The 23,454-nt window shown below is 35.3% G+C and overlaps 1 protein-coding gene across 1 annotated transcript; it reads left to right on the top strand.

Moving 5' to 3' along the window:
- Positions 1-923: 923 nt before the first annotated feature.
- On the top strand, positions 924-5,413 carry LOC105059586 (uncharacterized). Its single transcript, XM_010942930.2, has 2 exons — positions 924-1,244; positions 4,750-5,413. The coding sequence occupies exons 1-2, from the start codon at positions 1,011-1,013 to the stop codon at positions 4,984-4,986; spliced, it is 471 nt and encodes a 156-aa protein (XP_010941232.1). The 5' UTR covers positions 924-1,010; the 3' UTR covers positions 4,987-5,413.
- Positions 5,414-23,454: the final 18,041 nt, after the last annotated feature.

Raw genomic sequence — 23,454 nt, 5'->3', positions numbered from 1 at the left:
GTACTCTTCAAATTTGAAATTTAGCATCATCAACATTATTATTCTCTACGTCACTTTCAAGTACATAATATATTTCCATAAAGCTGCAATATAGAATAGGTTTTAGCGCGTATAAAAAGCAATGCATGCGATTATTCAACTGAAGATATCTATAGTCGCATGTTAAATATGGCACATTGTCAAAGCATGACAAAAAAAAAAAAAAAAAAAAAAAAAGTGATTGGGTCAATTGCCCCCCTATTTTCTCACTATTGAATAAAAAAAAAATTTATGGCATTAATAAAAGATCCGATGCAAAAGATACCCATCAAGCAACCGTAGCTAAATAGTTTCGTGGCCTGGTGATTAGAGCACTTTCTTTTAAAACTTTAACTAGGATTCAAAGGTTGATTTCATCCTTTTCTTCATATCAACCATAATTTAATATGTAATTTTAAACACTAGATTTATTCATGTCTGGATACCGGATCCAATGCTGATGAAGAATATACGGTACGGGAGTCCGCCTGGCACCAAATCTCCTTGAAAGCAACCAAGCAACCGCCACCCACATCTCGGGCCATGGGAAGACAATTTGGTACGGTATCCACACCCTGGGACAATTCATTTCCGTATCCACACCCTGTGGAGGCAATTCATTCTTCGGATGCCTTTCTTCGCCCATCTGCCATTGGATCATCCATTGCTCGCTTCGAGATCTATGCAGATGGATGGATTGAAGAGTTCGCAGCGCTTGGAGATCTATGAAGTGAGCGATCCGACGGTGAATGCAAATTCTTTCGCGAGACGGAAATTTCGATCCCCGCGTAGTAGTTTTTTTTTTTTTTTTTTTTTTTTTTTTTTTTTTTTTTTTTTTTTTTTTTTTTTGTGAAAAAAGCGCACGTCCCTTTACCTTCTTCCATCCGCTTTTAAATTAAAACCCCAAGATAAAAAACCCCACCCACCACGCCTCTCGCATCCCACCTTTTCCCAAACTATAAATCTCCTCGTCGAGTGGTTCTTCATCGAGAATGGGGTTCTTCCGGAGGATCGCCGGCTTTCTCGGCCTCGTAAGGGACGAAGCAAACGAGGCCGCTGCCGGCGGCCGCGGAGGCGGCGAGGAGGAGGAGGAGGATAAGCGGACGGGGAAGAGCTTGCCGCGCAGCCGAGCCAAAGGGTTCAGCGTCCATGTTCCTGTCACCGTCGAGAGGCCTAGTGTAGGGCCCGTCCTCATTCCTTGCGGTCCCGGCGAAGGCGGAGTCCAGGTGCTTGCCCCTTCCCGTCCTTTCTTTCTTTTGATTCTTTGTTGGCGTTCTGTTTCATGAGTTTTTCGTTTGGTTTCTTGATGAATTGTGTGATGGGTTTCTCGAGAATCGTGGTCTAATTGGGTTTTTTGGATTTGTTTCGGCCGCCCGGTTAGCAAGAAATAGGTTAGATGCATTTTTGGGGGCTGGTAAGTTTGTAACACATGGAAGTGATAAAGGAGACAAAGATCGGACTTTTCCTAGGAATGATGTGTTTGTATGAGTAAACTGGAATCTCCAGTATGTCATATCATAATGCTCATCTATATAACCTTCTGGATAGCAACAAATAAACTAAGAATTGCATTTAGGGAAATTCTCTTTAAGAATTTCTTTTATTAATATGTCAAAAGCCACCGTCATACAATGTATTAGAAACATATATAGGATATGACCCTTGATCCTAATGCAGGTCTTAAATCCAGGACAAAATTATACTAGAATTAGGACCTAGTAATAAGGAAACATGCTAGAATTGTTCAATTACAAATATAGAAATCTGGCTGAAATCTGATTCCATTTGTAATTGAAAAATTATAGGAAAATCCGGAAAAAACTTTTAGCTCATGCAAAGTCTTCACCTATGAATCTACTAGCCCCTGTGAAATTTGGTATGATCCAGTTGGTCAAGGTATTTGATTGTCGCATCTTGTGCTGCATTAAATTGTCTTTCTTATGAGATTTATGTATTCTTTTGTTGTTAGGCATAACATCTAAAGTAAGTCAAAAAAATTTCAAAGGGGGGTGACCAATGGTTTTATTGCTTCAGCAATAAAATGGGATTATAGATAAGACTCTAGACGCAATGTCAAGACTAGATGAATGTGAGGAACTCTAGAAGATAGGACCATTTATATCTGTGGAGCAATATGTTGTCATTTATGTAAAATAGTAGAGAATTTGAAATATCACATTAGCAGATAATAGATTGGAATTGGTAACATGATGGGAGATGTGATTATTGACTTTGCGGTGGCACATTAGTGAATTCAACGACTCTAAAGGTGGATCCAACTTATCATAAATAGGTAATTTTTGTTAAAACAAGGAGCAACATAATACAGTGATTCAATGGGATATTGGTTGTTAACAAGTGCAGCTGTCTATGATATGTACATTAAGCCCCAGGAAATGTGACAAAAAGATGTCTAAGAACATGGTGATAAAATCTTGGAGTGGGAAAGTTGCATCATTCAATGATAAGTTGTTGGAGAGAATCCACAATCATAACCATCAACCTTGTCCCGACAATTTGAGGTCAGTTTTTTTTATCCTTATTTGCCAATCAGCATATCAACTAAAACCTTTGGCACAACCTCACGCTTTGTGAGTTATTTCTTATAAATCCCTTCCCCCTTAACGTTGGTGTTCTTACTTATCCTTCCAGATCTAAGGGCCTCTTCTAGCAGGAGAAAGTGAAAATAAGATTATTCTAATAGATTTATGTGGGATTATTAATCACAAGTTTTTATAAAAAAATGTCAAGAGGCTTAAGCCAAGCTGCACACCTATAAAACAGATGTGATAGAAGATTGTGAATCCTATTAACTGATGTCATCCATGCAGCTTTTAAGAGGTAGGCTTTGGTTAAGGTTAGATTTTATTTTTTATTTTTTTAATAAGCAATCATTGGGATCCCGAGGGGAAAAAAGGGAACCTTCCACCGGGGGGAGGTGTGGGGGGTCGGGTTGGGGTGGTGTGGAGGGATATAATTTTAGTGAAACATGAAAAGCAAAGGTCATGTGCAGGGCTTTCTTAGCAAGCAGTCTAGTAGGAGCCTAATTATAACAGATCTAGAGTAATTCTGAAAATAGATCAAGAAAGCACATAGTTGACAGTAAAGATTTTATGAAGGCAAGACTAATTCTTAAAAAATAGTTGTAGGTATGTGAAAATTATGATATGCATTTCCAAACACCTATAAATTGGATAGGACTTGCTTGTTAAGTTTATAGTCACTCTTGCCACTGACAGTGCATTTTGTGCAGAAGGTGAAACAAGGAGGTAGAGCCAATTAGTTGGCATATCCTAGGAATGCTTATCAGATTAAACAATGCTGTTGCTTTCATTGTATAATATTTTAGATGGTTGATATGAATTTGTTAATGCCATAGATCAGTCGAGCAATAAGAAATGAAGGGACAAAAAGAGGAACATATATCAAGAAGTGTAGTTGAAACGAAGAAGCAAACTAATGTAATGCTTGTTTTCATGAAATATCTTGCTTTCCATTTTCTAACACAAACTTTGAAAATAACAGAAAAAGGTATAGTTTGCAGATATTCTTTATGGAAGGCTTTCTGCATGTGAGGAGATTTAACGCCAAAAATTCATAATAGGAAAGAAATCTGGAAGAAAAATCATGTGAGAGTATGTTGTTTAGGCTAGTGGAGAGAGAGAGAGAGATCTGGAGTCTGGCCTCTGGATATATTCTGCAGTCGATAAAGACATGTAGAGTGGAGGACTATGTGCCGGTATGTCTACTAACTGAAACATATGTGAGGGAAAGAACAATGCTTGTATCTATTCGCTTGCCATACTGGGAGAATATGCAACTTTGCATGAGGAATATATCTTGGGAACTTCTTATACACAAACACAAGACAGCACAGGTGTCCAAGTTTTTGCTTGATTTAGTTGCCATGAAATTTTCTCCTTTAAAAAAAAGGAAAAAAAGGTAAGGAATGGTTGCCATGTAGCTGTTGTGGGAACCATCAGATGAGACTTGAATCAAAGACTGCAGTCTTTGATGCTTGGGATGAACAGGCAACTGTCAATCTGTTATCTGTTGTTTTATTAATTGATCTGGAAGGAACAAAAAGGTTAAGTAAAAGAGAATGAGAATTTGTTAGATCTTGTAGAGCCTTTTCTCCTATCCACAATCTCCTATGGAGGACGACTATTTAAAAGGCTTTTTTTTTTTCCCCTTTTTTTGGGGTTTGTTGGTGGCGGGGGGAGCGGGGGCGGTTTATTGGCTGGCATTCTTTGGTTTGGAAAATCTCCTGTGAGAGCCTCTCAAGATAAGTGCTTCCACTGATTTATAAGTGTTCTGTTCTATTTTCATCAATTCTAGCTGATAGTGAAACCTGATTCATGATGTCAACTGATGGACATGTGATGCTTGATTAGGCTATTTGCTACAGAGATAATTTAGTTGCTCAGGCTAGCTCTCCCCAACTGCAGTTCTTGTTTCTGGTCTTTCATGCACTCTCATGTACTCCTTACTGTTACATCTCTACCTCTTAACTATAACCACAACCAACAAGTGCAAATCAAAGCTTAACCCAGCTTTGCGAACCTTTCTATGATAGCTAATTCTCTCTTTGCTTAACTTTGTCATATCTACTGTTCAGGCTTGTATTTCATGTGTCAAAGGCTTTCTAATACCTGGTCATTTCTGAGGGTTACCAGATAGTGTACCCGCTGGCGACTCATTCGTTTCCATCTGGTCTTTTTCTTGGTACAGGGATTCGGGTGGTACACAAGGAGACTAAGGATCGATGAGGATGGAGACGTGGCAGATGAATTCCTGCATGAGATCGTGCCTCAGGCTTCCAGCACTGATAAACAGATGACACGACCCAGGCTTCAGGTGAAATACAGTAGCTGGCCCACCGCCCAGGCTATGAGGAAACAGGTTATCGCTGTCGATGGGAACATCAAGCTGTGCTCGGAGTACCAGGGGAAATTGCGATGGGTTTGAGAGGGAATGCTGCAGGCTTTTGTAACAAATGCTGCAGGCTTTTGTAATTCCTGATGGTCTCTGGTAATTGGCATCATGCATCAGAGCGCTCTGGAGCCTAGTCTGCACATGTCATCAAGGCATGCTGGGTGGTAGAATTCTGGTTGCTGTTATACAAAACTAATCAATCATTTGTGCTGATATGCGATCGCATTTAGTCCGATCCATTATTCAAACTGCATTGCGATTTTCTTCCATCCAGTTTGAAAATTGCTATAGCCGCAATTCTCAAGAGTTCTGAAGAAGAGAGGATTCTTGTTTTCTTTTAACTGCTTTTGATGTTACAATCGAACATATTGTTCATATTAGAATGTATAATTTTGAAAAAAATTAGAGTGTACCACCCATAATTACTCAATGTAAACTCGATCTAGAATTTGCTTTCTTCTCTCAAAACATGTTAGCAAGAGGCTATCAGTGCACTGTGCATCTTTTTTGATGGAAGGAGTCCGAGAAGACCTGACCCATAATAGTTTGTTGGTAAATAGGGTAGGTCTTCCGAAGGCTCAAACTCTGGGGTACGTGCGCGTGCGAGCCACGTCAACGGTTGGTGGGCTCTCTAGTGGATGGGTGGGAGTTTGCGTTTCTCCAAGGACGGAATGCTGGAGTAATGGGAGCCATGTGGGGAACGGACGATCCTTCTTCTTGAGCCTCTTGGCCTGAAGGGGTCCAAGAGGGGAAGAGAGAAGCTGCAAGTTAAGCCAGGAGAAATTCTTTGTGCACCGCTTATGACGTAGAAAATCTGACATGGAGTGCGTCTCTTCATATCCAATTTTTAATATATATTTAATATTTATAGTTTTATTTTTTCATTTAAAATTTTGAATGATAAAAATATATTTTTATTTTGATAAAATTAGGACATCTAAGATAAAAATTATGATATTATAAGTCAAAGTTAAACCGTTGGACGAGCAGGACGGAATGCTAGAGTAATGGGAGCCATGTGGGGAACGGCCGATCATTCTTCTTGAGCCTCTTGGCCTGGAGGGGTCCAAGAAGGGAAGAGAGAAGCTGCAAGTTAAGCAGTTGGGCGAGCAGTGCAAGCTTGGAATTAATGTAAAAATTCTATTGTTGCATTCTTTCATCATAGGATAAATATTTTGTGCACCACTTGTGGCATAGAAAATGCATCGCTTCATTCTATTGGACATCATTTTTTAATGTGTATTTAATATTCGTAGTTCTATTTTTTCATTTGAAATTTTGAATGATGAAAATGCTCTTTTATTTTGATAAAATTATGAAAATTATAATATTGTAGGTCAAAATTATGATATTCGATGAGAGAATGTCATAATTTTGATTCAAAATGTTATAATTTTTTTTTTAGATGTCATAATTTTATCAAAAACAGAGGGTCATTTTCGTCATTCAAAATTTTAAAAAAATGATAATTTTACTAAACAAAAATGTCTCTATGTTTTGATAAAATTATGACATCCAAGATGAAAATTATGATATTTTGGATCAAAATTATGATATTTATGTCATAATTTTGATCCAAAATGTCATAATTTTCGTCTTGGATGCCATAATTTTATCAAAATAAAAGGATATTTTCATCATTCAAGATTTTAAACGAAAAAGTAAAACTACGGGCATTAAATGGACGTTAAATGTGTGTTGAAAAATAGTGACCACGTGATCCAATAGGATGAAGCGGTGCACTCCACATCAGATTTTCTAGATTGCAAGTGATGCACAAAGAATTTCTCTTCACCACATAGCCTGCAGCTTGTTGGCCTAGGCCACCTTCTTTCAGCCAAGTTAACGCGGGTGAGGATCTTGTCTATAAATATCTGTACCTATCCCACCATCCATTTGGAAGCTGTAGCATTGCTAGGTTGAGTAGTTTTTCCTTTGGAACCCCAAGCCATCTCGATGGAAGTGATAACCAAAATTTTTTTGTTAAGGTCCTGTTCTAGGATGAGTTTAGAATTTATTGAGAAGAGGACTGGTGATCTTTCATTGAGTTGCTCACTACCTCTCCATTTATGGAACCAAAATGAGATCATCCGTCCATTGCCCACTCGAGTGAAGGTTAGGTCTTGAAAGAAGCATTGGGTTTTAAGCACTTTTTTCCAAAAGGGAGAAGCATACCGTTGGCTGCTATGCACTGAAACAGAAGGTGGCCTATGGTTGTAATATAATTTTTTTGGATCAAGCAGCTCCACGGCTTGCTCGGTTGCTCAAATAGGTTCCACGCCCACTTTAGAAGCAGGACCTTGTTAAATACCGAGAGATTAATAATTCCCATGCAAACTATATTATTGTCGGTTGCTAAAGGATCATCCTTGTGGTATTTAGGTTCATAGTTTTCAATAGATTAAGAGCTTGTTTAGATGCACATTGTTGGGATATACCGACTGACCCCCATACCCCGACTCACCGTTGGGTCCGATTCTACCGACCGCACTGATCGACGACCGCTGATAGTAGCTGCCAACATTGTCCGACTGAAGGAGTGTCGGCCGAACCGACCCATGCTGTTCCCGACCAATCGAGCGGTCGAACCCATATTACCGACTCACTGTCGGAGGTGGTAGCCGACGTCCAACTTAAGCAAGACACCTGACCAGCCGACGGTGCCTCCGGATCATCACTCGACATCCCACAACCAAATACCGACGTATGGTCGGTCGGCTTCCTCAAACGCCGTACGACTACTGAGGACCATTGTCCTGACAAAGGCATACGGCATAGCCGCCCTGGGACATTGTCCTGCCGAGGATATGGGTTCGTTCTGACAACTCGCGGTGATTTGACAGCTTCCAGCGATTTGACAACTCCTCCCATTGTCTACGCCATTAATGACGGCGCCATGCAGCGCTCTACTATAAAACGGGGAAGGTAACAGCGCTGCGAGGAGGTTTTTTTAAAACCCCTGAACTCCCCCCTCTCTAGCTCTCTCTCTCATCGCTGAGCTCCTTGATTCTTTCCTACTGTTGTCTAGTCTCCTCTCTGACTTGACCGTCGGAGGGTCCTCACCAGAGTCACCTCCGGTCAGTGCGGATTTTTTTTGCAGGCGCTCGCTCCCGACGACCAGACGGCGAGGGGATTGGCCGCAACACATCATTGTTTGATGATAATTTTCTCGAGAGCAGGCTATGGACCGCCCAGTCCTATAAGATTGAATTGCCATGGATTTTTGATATCCATCAAACTTCGTGATTGTTTCTTCTTTCTTTTTTTTATTCTCTTTTTTTTTTTTGCCTGTTTGGAGCGCATATGCACATAGAGCCCCTCATGTATGTTTTATCGGAGGAAAACTCAAAATTTTTTTATAATACCCCTTCAAATATTTTAATTTTAGCATTTACGTATATTTTAATTTTTTCATTATCATGGTTTTAATGTTTGACCATTGTGTTCCTAATTACTAACGGTCATGTGTATTTAATCTTGTTTTTATTTTATGACGGTTGAACTATGTATTAAAGGTTTGACCGTTATATTTCTTATTAAAGATCTTAATGGGTCCATAAAAATTTCAACGGTCATATTAGTTAGCTATAAAGAAGTCTCTTAGGATGTAATCCAGTAAGCCATCAAATAGCCTAATAATTCTCTTCTTTCTAAAGTATTCTCTTTTTTTTCTAAATTTTCTTCTTCTTTTTCTGGATGCTGAAAAAATCTTTAACAACCTCATTCACGATCGTGCTCATAGGTAGAGAATCCCGATTGTATCTTGGAGTAGTTTTTTCGGATATTCCTGTACGAGAGACAAAAATACGCCTTAGGACAGTGTCCAACATATTTTCGGATTTGATCTTTATTTATTTCTAAATTTTTGTAAGTGATTTATAGTTTCTATAACAAAATTTTGTGTAGTCTTTTAAATAATATCAAAAATTTTTAAACCATGTTCTGACAATCTAAGGCATAATTTCTTGATTTCATATTTCAAAGCTACCAATACAGAAAAGATTGCTACAATTGGAAGTTTATAATATAGAAAATTTGGTTTTCTCATATAAAATTTTCATCAGCATTTTTCTAAGATAATTATTTTTTGGGCGATACGTTAGGCAATAAAGCTTTATCATGCTTGAAACATAACTTGAGGGAATCTGAAGAAGAGAGGGCTACAAAGTCCGGCAACTTACCCTCTTGGCTCTTATTAATAAGAATCTATCGATCATCTATTCACCCAATGTTCTTTCTCCACTGGGCTTTGGCTTCTTTTATTTAAATCGGATCAGCAAAGGCAACCTCCCTCAATATATATTGATCTCTGGAGCATGCATCGATCTATAAATGAAGAAAAGGAGGAAACTTTCGCATGGGACTGCCTTCAGGCAATTTTCTACTGGTGTATCTAGTTGGAATGCAATAAACGACTATTTGTATTTGAGGCACATACTCACTCTTCCCTTGAAAAATATATTGCTGGTCTCTACGACGATTGGCTGGCTAGAGTTGACAGCCCTTTTATCAGGGCTCTTGGTCAGTCTCTTAAAATTATTTGAAGTTGAATTTGACGAATGGTTTTACATCGCCGAGCAGCGCAGATACCGACTCTGATCTCCACTCCGCCATTCACTCTTTGTTCATATCAGATTGGCCTCCGCTGCTTTCACCTTCTTTAGCTCCAATTCTGTAGATATTGCATCTCCCGTAGTTTTCTGGGCAATATGAGAATGTAAGCTCTGCTCAGAATCAGGCCTAGTTTATCGTCCAGCGAATTTGGATGTACAGGCTCTGACTCTACTTCTACCTCTGCAACATCTTACTTAATATTATCAATATAATCTTCATATGGTGGAAGCATCTTACTTCCTCCATTTTCCTCAGAAAAACAAAAAAACATAACTTGAGGGAATGACTAATCTTGCAAAAGCCCATCTGTTTTAACCTTAGAACTAATACAGCAGCAGGCATGGGTCATGATATTTTAACCCTTGATGGGAACAAATGACAAAGAAGATTCAGAAAGCTGTAGTAAGTATGAAATATTATCTAGTTTTTATTTATTTATTTATTTAGCTATAAGTTCTTTATATTTGAGCTTGTGAATTCTCTTTTCAAGATCAAATCAGATATTGAATTGCTCATAGGATATACAAGCAGTGGCGGTATTAGGTGTGCAGAGTAAACTTTCTGTTGGTAGGCAGTGTCATTCTCAGGTTCGTAAGTGTTTTTTATTGAAAGCCAAATTGGTTTCACATCTTTCAGTTTGATGCTTCGTAGGTCTTTCTAATGAGACTGACTGCATATGATTTGCATTTAAAAAAAAAAAAAAAAAATTGCCTGCTAACATTGTTAGCAGGAAAAAAAAAATCAATGTAGAACAGGATGACAGATCAAGCTTCCCAGCATACAACATATTGGACTTATTTTACAATATAAAGTATCAAAATACTTTTAATTATTGTTTGACATTAATGTTCATTTTTTCTCTATATCATGGTAATGAGGAAAAAAAAAAAAAGAAGCCTTGTTTCAATATGGACACTTTCTTAGTTCAGGAAGAAGCTTCTGCATAATTGCAGGCACTTCCTCTGAAGCCATATATCTGCACTTCCAGGCCTTTCACATGTTAACATTACAAATATCTTTCAACATTGTCTTCTTTTGTTTGCATATCAAATGCATTACCCTCACTCTTGCTTTCTGAAGTGTGGTCACTTATGCCTCCACATTACCATCAATTTAGGTAGTAAACTTGCATATAGCAACATTGCTCTGAACTCATGGTTGATTCCCTATTTCGGTACGCATGCACAAGATTCATTTTGATCTTCATATTGTTGTTGTTGTTGTTTTGCTTTTTCTCCATTTATTGCACACTCCTACGTTGCTATTTGTCATTGTTATTTTTCAGTGCATTGCTTCTTCATAAAATGTTCTTCTGTTTTTATCTTTTAATAAAGTATCTGCACTTGTTATGACATTTCAGTTATTTGGAACAAATGACACAGCACCCAGTACTGGTACAGTTGGTAATTCGTCTGTGCTTTTAGTTTCTCACCATGTTAATTCGTATGATTCCTGTTTGCACAATTTCTAGTTGTCTTGAGGCCTGTCAGGTCCATTAATTGAACATCATGATGTCTTGAGCTGTTGCACCTAGACCCAACATCAGCAGCGATTTAAAATACTTAAGCAAGATCCTTGCCCACTTTCTAAGCCTCAGTGCATGGTGAAATAATTTTGGGCTTCCTGTGTTTTGAGTCCAAGCTGGCCTTGGGGTCTAATTTAAAAGATTGTGCATAGTTAGTTTAGATCAGATTCTTCAGGCTGCTTGGTCTGGCCAAGTACATTGATGGCTTGCCTATAAGCAGGTAATATTACACTCCTTTGATCATATGAAAATTTTCATATTTTGGAGTTCCTATTGGCTAAACTAGCTCACCAAATCAATTTAATTTCTCTCACTTGAACAGTAAAGTTTCATAAGATATTTCATCTCTCTCTTACTCTTTTAATTCTTTCAACTTCATCTCTACTTTATGTTAGCAGAGTGGCATTCATATATCCTACTTAGTTATGTGAGTTTCCTCCAGAATATTCACTTGCTAGATGTTAAGAAAAATGTCACAACCCTTAGTGCATGTTCGATAATGCTTTTGTTTTCTAATGTTCAAGAAGAAGATTAAAGTAGACTGAACAAATATGTATCATTAAACCATTTTGTTTTTATAAAACCTTAAGAGCAAGGGTCAAGAAATGAAATTATACAAAACAATTGCATAAAAGGGATATGCTAGAGTTTTAATGCATATGTTATTTTCTTTTACTATTCATCGAAATCTCATCTTTTTAAGAAATGATGAATAGCATCCCGTGATAAAAAATATCTTCTATTTATTTTCTGTATTCTAATGATATGGCTGAACATTTGCAGGACATAGTCAATACCATAAGTTTTGGTATATCTCAAAAATTTGACCGGGGGGGGGGGGGGGGGTAAGACTTTTTATCTGTCTACCTTATAAAAGGTTTAGATATGACTAAGATTTTAGAGTCATCGAGAGGGATGGAGCTTAGCCTATAATGAACTTTTCAATAGTAGGAATTCAACCTCTATGATAGGAGATCCCTTGAAGAAAATTCAATATAATAATAACAAACAATTGGTTGGTCAGAAAGCACATGTGGTTTATTTAATTTAGGAGTCATAGACTCCATTCCATCTCTACGGTGATTTGTACTCTTATGTAGTGATCAAGAAGAGTTAATCTCTGAATAAAATCTGAGAGGTATTACTCGAGATGTAATATTATACACATCTTTAGAGGGGCTCACCTACATGAGAGTATCCGTACATGGCTGCGGACATGAGTTTGAGCTATCTTTAGTAATTCTCATGAAAAATCAAGATATATGTGCAGGGTCATTAATATACAGACTAGCGATAAAAAAACTTTATACTGTGTCTATGGTAGTGGAAGTCTGAATCAAAAGAATGTAGTTCAAGATTTGGTTTACTCCATTTTTTTCAGATAGAAACTATTCACACTAAGTAAAATTAAGTTACCTTACCCATGCACAGTATAAGCACACAGAAATTTGTGTTATTTTGTTTTATAATTTTTTTAAAAAATTTTGAGTTTTATGGGAGATTGTTAGAGGAAAACTCAAAATTTTTCTATAATATCCCTCTAAATATTTTAATTTTATCATTTAAATATATTTTAATTTTTTCATTATCATGATTTTAATTTCTGACCATTGGATTCTTAATTACCAACGGTCATGTGTATTTAATCTTATTTTTATTTTATGACGGTTGAACTCTATATTAAAAGTTTTGACAGTTTAACTTCTTATTAAAGAACTTAATAGGTCAATAAAAACCTCAATGATTATAAACAGTCATATTGGTTGGCCATAAAAAAATCGCCTGGGATGTAACCCAGTAAGCCATCAAACAGCCTAATAATTCTCTTCTTTCTAAAGCTCTCTCTCTTTCTAAGTTTTCATTTTCTATTTCTGGATGTTGAAAGAGTCTTTATCAACCTTCTCTATGATCGTGCTCGCAGGCGAAGGATCCTAATTGTATCTTGAGGTGGTTTTCCTAAATATTCTTACACGAGAGATAGAAATACGTCTTAAGATAGTGTCCAACATGCTTCGGGATTCGATCTTTGTTTATTTCTAAATTTTTTGTAAATAATTTATAGTTTCTATAATAAAGTTTTGTGTAGTCTTTTAAATAATATCAAAAAATTTTAAACCATGTTCTAACATGTTTTATTGGAAGCATGTATCTTAAGAACCACTAAGAGATTTTTTTTCTTTTCTAACCTTTATCTTTTTTTAATGATTGGGAAAGCGCTTGCTTCCTTACATGTCAAATAAAGATGGCCCTAAGCATCCTATGGCTGGTTGGGCCCTCCTTCCCCATTTCTCTTCTTTTCTATCTCTCATTTTTTTTCCTCCACCTCTAAGGGTGTTCTTTCTTTCTCTTTCATCTTTCCGCCCTTTTTGGCCAGAGAGTGAAAAGTGGCTTTTTCCTTCCTCTTCTCTCTTTTCTTTCGTAGTATTAGATGGCTGGGTGCTCGTTGTTCATCTCTCTTCCAATGATGAGTGGTTGGATGGACAACGATACTCCATTTTCGGCGGCAAGTGAGATGAAGGCTTCAAATTTTAAAATATTTTGATTATATAAGAGGATTTGAATTTGAAATGGATGCTAGGGGAGAATTTAATTTTGAATTTCAAATATTTATAGGATGTTGGAGGGTCTCATTTCCTCTTTTGTACTATCTTTTTTTTAAATAAATTTGAATGGATTTTTTTCCTCCCTTTTCATTTAATTAAAAAAAAAAAAATCATAACCATCCGCGGGACAATTCAAAGCTCAAACCACAATTTCATTCATATAGATTGTTTCACATGCCAATAATTCACGACTAGTATTCATAAATATCATTTCACCTGCCACCTTCAGATATGTACACGTAGTTTTAAAGTAGGCAGTCACTCCTTCGATCTTATGAATGGTAAGAAGTCCGATCTTCTCCACTAGTCTCGCCCTTTGCCTACAAAGGCGAAGTTTTACCCTTCCCATAATGCCCAAAAGTTCAACCAACTAGAGAATTAATTATACTTCCCAGTTGGCATTTGCCATGAACAGATTGTATCTTTTGCGAGAAAGAAGGATTCACCTCCTCTGCATGAATCCATCGTTGGATAGTGCAGTGGCTACTTCAAAATTTATGCAAGCAGATGCAAATAAATAAAAAAAATTTATGATGCTTTGAGATTTGTGCAGATTATGATCTGATAGTCAATGTTGCGAAAGAAGATCAACCATTCCTTCATGCGAAGGATACAACCCAAACTCAATTGCTATTTAGTTTTGTAAATTTAAAAAAAAAAAATTCAAGCTACTCAAATAGTTCCATCATAATATATTGATTGGAGCACTTGTATCCCTCAGCGTGCCTGGTATGAGGGCCAAACCGGCTTTTGGCGCATGGGTAGGCGGTTCATGGAGGACTCTATTGCCTAACTAGCATGTAATCCACACTTTACAGTCGGATTTAATTAAAATAAAAAATATTAAAATATTTTATCAATATATAAATTTTTATATAATATAGCAGTATTTTTATTAACTAATGAATCTATATCCATACTGATCTTCATCTGCGACAATTTTTTTATTTAAATTGAAAATATAAGCATCAAAATAATTATAGAGTATTACTGAATTGAGAAGTTCCCCGAAAAAAAAAAGATTGAAAGGATAAGTGATAATATTTGAAATTAAATTACAGCTAGCATAATTTTTTTATCCTTATTTCATCATGTTGAATCTATATCACAAATAAAATTCAATGACATTCTTCTCAAATCGAAGCTAAAACAAAAATCCTCAACACAAAATATATAAAAATCTTTATTGCAGAATACAAACATACTAATAATACAAATGCATCAATGCCATAAAAAAGTATTCAATAAGGATAAAAGGAAAATAAAGTACTTGCAATGACTTTTTTTTATATGAAGATGATATGCAAACTCATTCACTTTAATTTTTCTAATGTTAGTCCAATCCTAAATCGATCCTTAGTTAAATCAATAATATATCCAAATTGGATTCGAAAAAAATAAATGAACTTTATATTTTATTTCAATATAGGTTATTGATTTTTTGAGTCCAATCTATAGAATGATACTAGACTGATCCGGCCCAATATGTCTTGACCAGATCCAAGTCTGTAAATATATTATTTATTATTAAATCTTAAAATCAATTAGCAAATGTAATCCATAATTTTAAAGTTATTTTTTTAGTTACCAATTTTTTAAACTATATATATATATGTGTGTGTGTGTGTGGGTGTGGGTGTGTCTCACTTTCATACAACCGAAATGGTCAACTTTATTGATATTAATCTTTGGATATTTTTTGGATCACATATAATAAATTTAAATATTTCTATATATTTCAATATATAATCTTAAATTTAATCTTAAAAATTCAAAAAAAATCTTTTTTTTTTGATGAGTTAGGGTCATCAATTAGTACATTCCATTTTATTCTTTTAATTTTTTTAATATTTTTTTATTTATATATAATAAATCAAGATATTTTATACATTTACATATAAATTCTTAAAATTTATCTAAAAGAAATATGTTAAAAAATAATATATAGATCTAAAAATACAATGGGCCAATCTTGCATCTGATGATACTACGATGGGCTATGTTTTTTTTCCAATCCATTTCAAATCCTAATAAGATTTTTTAAATAATATTCTATAGGATTTGAGATTGATTTAAAGTTTAAAATTAAATTTTTTTTGAATTTAGAATTTATTGTTTAAAAATTTAAATCTAATTATTAATAGGATGAGAGGATTTGACCCCTAGGTTGTGTTTGGTAGCTAGCAACTTATCCAGATTACTGGTAATTTAATACGGTAATTTGAATTACTATATTTGGTATGCTTTTTGGATGGTAATTTGGATTGTTTTTGACAATCAAGATTATCTTATGCAATCTAGATTATATCTAGATTACCACTTCTTTGACAATATTGCAATAAAAATTTGGGACAATTATTTCTCAAAAAAATCACATAAAATCTATTGCTCAATCCTTCCTCCTAGCCCCCTTCGCATGCGCCCCTAGCTCATGGCTCCTCCATTTCTCTTTGCTTGCCCGCGATTCCTCTGTCTTTGTCCCCCACCACCCCCCATGGCTCTTTCACGCTCGTCCCCACCACTCTCATGGTTCCACATGCACCCGCCCCCTCCCCACCCCCCTCCATCCACATCATCTCTGTTACTTCTCATTAGAAAAAAAGAAGAGCACCAAGACAAAATTATTAGGAGTATTTTAAAATTTTAATTTTATATTATCGATATTCTAATTGTTATACCAAACATATTAATTAAGATTTCTAATAATTTTACTATAATATTATATAATTTAATGGTGGCAATCTATTCTGAAGTCAACCTACATTATCTTCTTAGATTATTTGGCGATGCATCGAACACAATCCTAAATCTTTGAATAATATTTGGCTGCTTCAAGCCTCCCATCCCATTAATACTCCTAAGAATGGAACGCAAAACCCCAGCCATCACCTAAGCTTCCCCATCTGGCCGTTCCAAGCCTCCCACCCGGTTGGAAAAAATTGAGGAAAAACGGCGAGAGATTATAAGAGCACAGAGTATAGGAAAAACCCATATTAATTTTTTTTTAATTTAGAATTTATCATTTAAAAATTTAAATCTAATTATTAATTGGATGAGAAGATTTGAACCCTAAATTGTGTTTGGTAGCTAGCAACTTATCCAGATTACTGGTAATTTAATACGGTAATTTGAATTACTATATTTGGTATGCTTTTTGGATGGTAATTTGGATTGTTTTTGATAATCAAGATTATCTTATGCAATCTGAATTGTATCTAGATTACCACTTCTTTGACAATATTATAATAAAAATTTGAGACAAAATTATTTCTCAAAAAAATCACATAAAATCCATTGCTCAATCCTTCCTCCTCCCCCTTCGCATGCGCCCCTAGCTCATGGCTCCTCCATTTCTTTTTGCTTGCCCGCGGCTCCTCTATCCTTATCCCACCACCTCCCATGGCTCCTTCATGCTCGTCCCCACCACTCTCATGGTTCCACATGCACCTGCCCTCTCCCCACCTCCCTCCATCTACATCATCTCTGTTACTTCTCATTAGAAAAAAAGAAGAGCACCAAGACAAAATTATTAGGAGTATTTTAAAAATTTAATTTTATATTATCGATAATCTAATTGTTATACCAAACATATCAATTAAAATTTTTAATAATTTTACTATAATATTATACAATTTAATTATGACAATCTATTCTGAAATCAATCTACATTATCTTCTAAGATTATATTATACAATTTAATTATGACAATCTATTCTGAAATCAATCCTAAATCTTTGAATAATAGTTGGCTGCTCCAAGCCTCCCATCCCATTATGACTCCTAAGAACGGAACGCAAAACCCCAGCCATCGCCTAAGCTTCCCCATCTGGCCGTTCCAAGCCTCCCACCCGGTTGGAAAAAATTGAGGAAAAACGGCGAGAGATTATAGGAGCACGGAGTATTTTGCTATTGATAGTCTTAGGTTGTAGGAGCACCTTAGAGATTATAGAAGGCTTAGAAAGTTCATTTGGAAGAAAGCGATTACTCTAGTTACACAACTTGAATTGTTAGGATTTCTGCATAGATAGAAATTTGGAAAAAGTCAGAAAATAAAAGGAAAAAAAGTTGATTAAAAATTGGATCTAGAGCAATATATGCAGCATTATAACATGAGAACAATTATATTATGGGATCACATAGATCAACCTCTAAAGAGTTTATGAAGGAAATGCATTAACTTGAAATTGCCAAATATATTTACTGCAAATAATTTTGTATTAAGTTCTTACAATAAATAAGAGAAGAAAAGAAATATGTCAGCCGTATAAATCTTTTCATACATTTTGCAATCTTCTAAGGAATTATGGATTTGAAGAATAACGAGGTCAAGCTGGGATTATCTTTAAAGACATAAAAGCAAAACAGATTATTGTAATCACCGCGCGACATCACTATCCAATTTCTAGAGGAAAACCTTAATGAAGCTCGTGTTAGCCTCCAAGGTCCTTATTTCATGGAAAGGAGTCCAACATGATTCGGAAGCCACACTGCTTTCCATAGGAAACCAAATATTAAAAAAAAAAAAAAAAAAAAAAAAAAAACCCTGGTTTGCGTATGTTCTCTATCAATGCCAAGTCCACATTGGTTTCCTTCAACCACACGTTCGTCTGCACATGCTGTGCACATTCTCAGCTCTAGTAATTTATTAATCTAATGTTTAGTTTAAATTATGAAATAAAATATATGCATATAAGATTAACAATAACTAGTTAATCCAACGGCAAATGAGAAATGCAGGTAATCCGCATGATACCTAATTATGAATAAAATACAAATACTTTTGAACTTGCAATTTTGATGTACGATATTTTTAGGATATGTCCGATATCAACCATACCTAATAAATGGGTCGGCCATGTTGCTGGTCTTTGATTAATCTAATGCAACATGGCCTTATTAGGTAGGATGATATTGGATGTATCCTAAAAAATGCTAAGAGTAGGATGTTTTGCCCTTGAAGTTGGTTGGTATGTATGAATATCTGTATGGATATATATTTACTATTTAGTCTTATATTAATTATTTATTTAAAAAATTTTAAATATTTATATAGGATCAAAAAAAATTTAATTAATATCTTTCGACTAGTTGTTTTAGGTGAAATTCTGAATTGTTATAAGTAGTATCAGAATAGACTCGGCCTATAACTCATGTAGATTAGGAGATACTGCAACATGAATTCATTAGATTGACTATGAGACGATCATGGTATTTATGGATGGATGCATTAGTTTGACTCGTAGTCTGACTGACTTAAATGGAGAGAATATGTAAAGATTCTTATACACGTGTATTTAATTCCACACCAGTTATTCATCGAAAAAATCTTGAGTACTTATATAAGATTAAAAAATTTAAATAATATCTTTCGATTATTTTTTTTTTACAGTGTTATAATAGAACTTTATCCAAAATAAAAAAATAAGCAACTCTATCCATGCACCTACTGTTTGCTACAAAGTTATCCCAATACTCCAGTGAAAAGTTACATGGCAAATAGAAAATTTTGAATGTGCTTGGATATCTTAAACATCAACAATTATGACACCAAAAACTTAATGGCCAGTCATCCTCTCCAAACTGTTCATATGAGCAAGTGATGACAGACAATTTAAGCATCAATTGAATAACTTTTTTGGTAAGATTTTCATGTTGCGCTAGCATTGTCTTCGTTGAGAATTTTGCACTGATGCATGTAATCATCCACAGCTACCGTATCTTATTAGTTACAATTGTTAAATATTTTGATTTCTAGAATCTTCGAGGAACATCTAAAGTGCTAATAAAAGCATGGGTCCACGAGGTTTGTACGGTAAATAGAAGATGCAGCGTAAAGGAATTTTCATGTCACGGTAATATAAAACTATCATCCGAGCAGCATTTGATGCATTGCTACATCGCGATGATTTAAATTATTTAATATTTTAAATTATTTATAATTTAGATAAATTATCAATAATATTAATTATTATAATATTACAGTAAAATTATTGAAAAATTTGATTGATATTTTTGATATGACAATCAGATTATCGGTAATATAATATCAAATTTTTAAAATATCTTTAAATCAAATTTATTAAAAATCATACTTCATGTATAAAATTTTTAATTATTCAAAATATAAGAATAAAAATATATTATATATTATAATATATAATATATATTATATTATATACATAATATATTATATATTATATTATATTATTATTTTTATTATTTTTATTTTGCTTCCTTCTTCTTCCCCACATGCCACTCCCAACCCCCGACTGCTCCACCTTTGGCCCCCAGCCGTCCGCCCCTGATCTCTCGATAGTTGCATCTCCCGCACCGCCTCCGGCCCCCCTGTTGTCTGTGCCACCCCCTGCACCATCCTTTGGTCCCCCGGCGAACTCGCACCTCGTGCCCTCCGCAATCGCCTCCATCGTCGCATTCACCCACCCACGCTGCTGCTCTCACCCGCACCATCGATCCCCTGCATCCCACCCCCGTGACCATCTGGCATAGCACCGCGGCGGCGAGTGGTGTCACTTGATCCCCACCGAGCCTGATCTTCTCCTTCCTTACATCAGACAAAAAAAAAAAGAAGAGAGAAAAGGACCGCCGACTTCTCTATGCCGTATCCTCCTTTTCCATGTAATGACTGCAGGCCATCGTTTGAAGAGGCAGCGACGACTTCGACGGCAACATCTAGGCAGTCGGCGACATCAGACGCAGCTCGCCGGTGGCTTAGTTAACCAAACAAACAAAAAAAATGGAGGGGGGGTCGTCGGATCTCGTCTTGACCGATATTTTTTTCTTGCTTCTCGATGGCTATCGACGACCGACGGTTGGAAAATGATGGCGACACACCGATTCGTTGATTTAGAGGCCGCTGTCGGTCAGATTTTATGGAGGACATCAGTTTTGGCCCCCTCTCTTTCCGCTATCCATCGTGAGAAAGAAAGACGTCTAGATTTTCGAAAATATTTTTGTCCAAAAAAATTATTACAAAATTACTATATATGTGATAATCTGTATAGCCATCTCTCTCCTTGATAATCCAGATTACCTTCTGAATTATCTCATGAGAGATAATCTGAATTACAATCTAAAAAGTATATCAAATATGATAATTTGATGAGATCCTTTTAAATTATTGGATTGATTGCCGGTTATCAAATTCAGAATAAGTTCAATATCATCCTACCTAGTAGTTAATTGTGTTATGCCAAGTTGTATTAGCACCTCGGCTGCTCCACCCATCAATTATGGGCCATTGATTGGAGTTCTCATACAATCGGGATGAGCACCTTAGTTTTATCTTTTTATTACGTATGGGTAGTTTTGGACATCCAATTAATATTGTAAACATGTACATACACTTGAAGATGCTTTATAATTTCTTCACCATTAAAGATGGTTTATAATTTCTTCACGATTATGATCATCATCTAGTTTCCTCCACTTACCATGTGGATACTGTATTAACAACAGGTATTAATTGTTCTAGTTGGCTTGGAATTTAATTATGGTATCTCTTAACCAATTTAATATTAAACATATGTCACTTTCTGTTATTAATATCTACACTTCTTTTTATGCAGACAAGTAAAAATAGGCGCCATATTTCTTTGGGTTATACAGAAAATGATTTAATAACTGATCTTATACATTAGCATAGGATTTTTTTATGGGATGTCTGTTGAGAAACATTACGTAAAATAGTGATTGTGTATTTGAATTATAAAAATATTTAAAAATTATAAATATTTATTAAAAAATTTAAAAAATATTTTTTTAATTGATGTTTTCTAATCCGAATGTATGATCGAAAAAATAAAAGATTAAATAATAAATAAAAGAGCTATAGTTCCTTTACCTCATAAGCATCATGATTAGTTAATTTAAAAAAAAAATTCATAAAAAAATATTCATAAGAAAAAGGGTTAAGAAATGATTGATCCATAATTTTTGTTATAAATTTATGTTTATTTGAAAAAATATTAAATGAAAAAAATAGAATTTTTATGCCTCATGTGGGAAATTAAATAACAAAAATTAAAAAAAATAGGGAAAAATTCATTTAAACAGAAGAAAAAAATAATGCCGATTTAGTTATAGGAATGCAAGAAATCAAACTGTATATATTTTTTTAAAATTTAAATTTAAAAAAAATATTCAAAAAAAAAAAGAATTAAAAATATAGTTAGTATATTTATAAAAAAATTATAGGACCATCTGCATAGAGACATTTAAAAATTTTTGGTACCACCACCTCCATAAAATATCTATATGCCCTATTAATTTAAAAGTGGCTTCCCTATATAATTTTTATGAGGATGCCCTCATATATTTAGTTTTTTTCTTCCTATGCACCATAACCCATAGAACTGTTATGCATCTATTTTTTTTTCTTTTAACTCTAATCCTTTCTCACCTACCCACCACCGCCGTCGCTTCCAATCCCTCTTCTACTCCACCTTTCTCCAATCATCGCTGTCACCTTTCTTCATTGGATTTCTCTACCAGTATCCGTTCTATAGCCAACGCAGGTGGTTTTACATTTTTTTTGGTCCCAACATCGATTTTGGGTTTCTTTTTTCTTTTTACCTTGCATCTTTGGTGACGATACCATGAAAGACTATGTCTCCGAAGCCAACCCTACAGCGAGTGGTGAAGAAACTTTGCACCTTTTTTTGACCCATGCTGACATTCTCATTTTCGGATGAACTAAGATAAATCTCATTTTCAAGATCTATTATTTCTAACCACCTTCGGATTCTATTACTTATTATTTTTTCTTTTCTATTTTTTTCCTCTTTATTCAAAATCCAAACCCGATTCCTCTCTTCATTTTCTTCACCATCTACTTCTATTTTTTTCTGTTCTCTTCTCCAATCTAACTTTTTCTGCAACACTGCCCTAACCCTAGTCCCGCACTTACTATTTTTTCTTTCTATTTTTTTTTCTTTGTTCCAATCCAAATCGTATTCCTTCCTTCCTCTTTTTGACCATTTATTTTCATTTTTTTTAGTTTTCTTCTCCAATCCAACCTTCTCTGCATCCCTATCCTAACCCTAACCCTAACCCTAACCCAACCCCTAACCCTAATGCTTAGTAGAACCTAGCCCTAACCCTAACCCTAACCCTAACCAGCCTCCCACCCTAACCCTAACCCTAGTTGGATAGCTAACCCTAACTGAATCCTCTATCATAACCCTAACCCTAATTGGATCCACTAACCTATTAGCCAAATGACCTACGATCCGTTTGGCATGTCTGTTAATCGAATTGTATAGATCCGATCGCGATCCATCCCTAAACCTATTAACTCATATATTTTTTTTCTCTTAATCTATCCACTTCTTCCTATTCACCGAACTCTAACTTGATCCGTCAAAACTCATACATATTTTTTTTTCTATTCATCGGAAGGCTTTACAGCAAACCTCTGTTCTTTTCTTTTTCTATTCATTGAAAGGTTGCCGAATCTTAGCAGCAACCATGGCATTTTTTTTCCTTTTATGTGGACGTTGAGGAAGGCTACCATAGCATGGAAGCAATCCTTTGTCCCTCTCTTTCCTCACATGATGTTTGTAAATAAAGGAGTGGAAGGCTGTCAAAATGTAGGCAACAACCCCCCTGCATTCTTAATAAAAAATAGAATGTTATTTTTGATATTATGGTGAAAGAAAAATTTAACTAATGAGGGAATGAAAATTATAAATATTTGATAAAAGCAAATCCAAAAAATAAATAAAAGTCCCTAAACTCGTC

The sequence above is a fragment of the Elaeis guineensis genome, chromosome 16 (genome assembly GCF_000442705.2).
Source record: "Elaeis guineensis isolate ETL-2024a chromosome 16, EG11, whole genome shotgun sequence".
Classification (NCBI taxonomy): domain Eukaryota; kingdom Viridiplantae; phylum Streptophyta; class Magnoliopsida; order Arecales; family Arecaceae; genus Elaeis; species Elaeis guineensis.
This window is presented reverse-complemented; position numbering and strand designations above follow the sequence as displayed.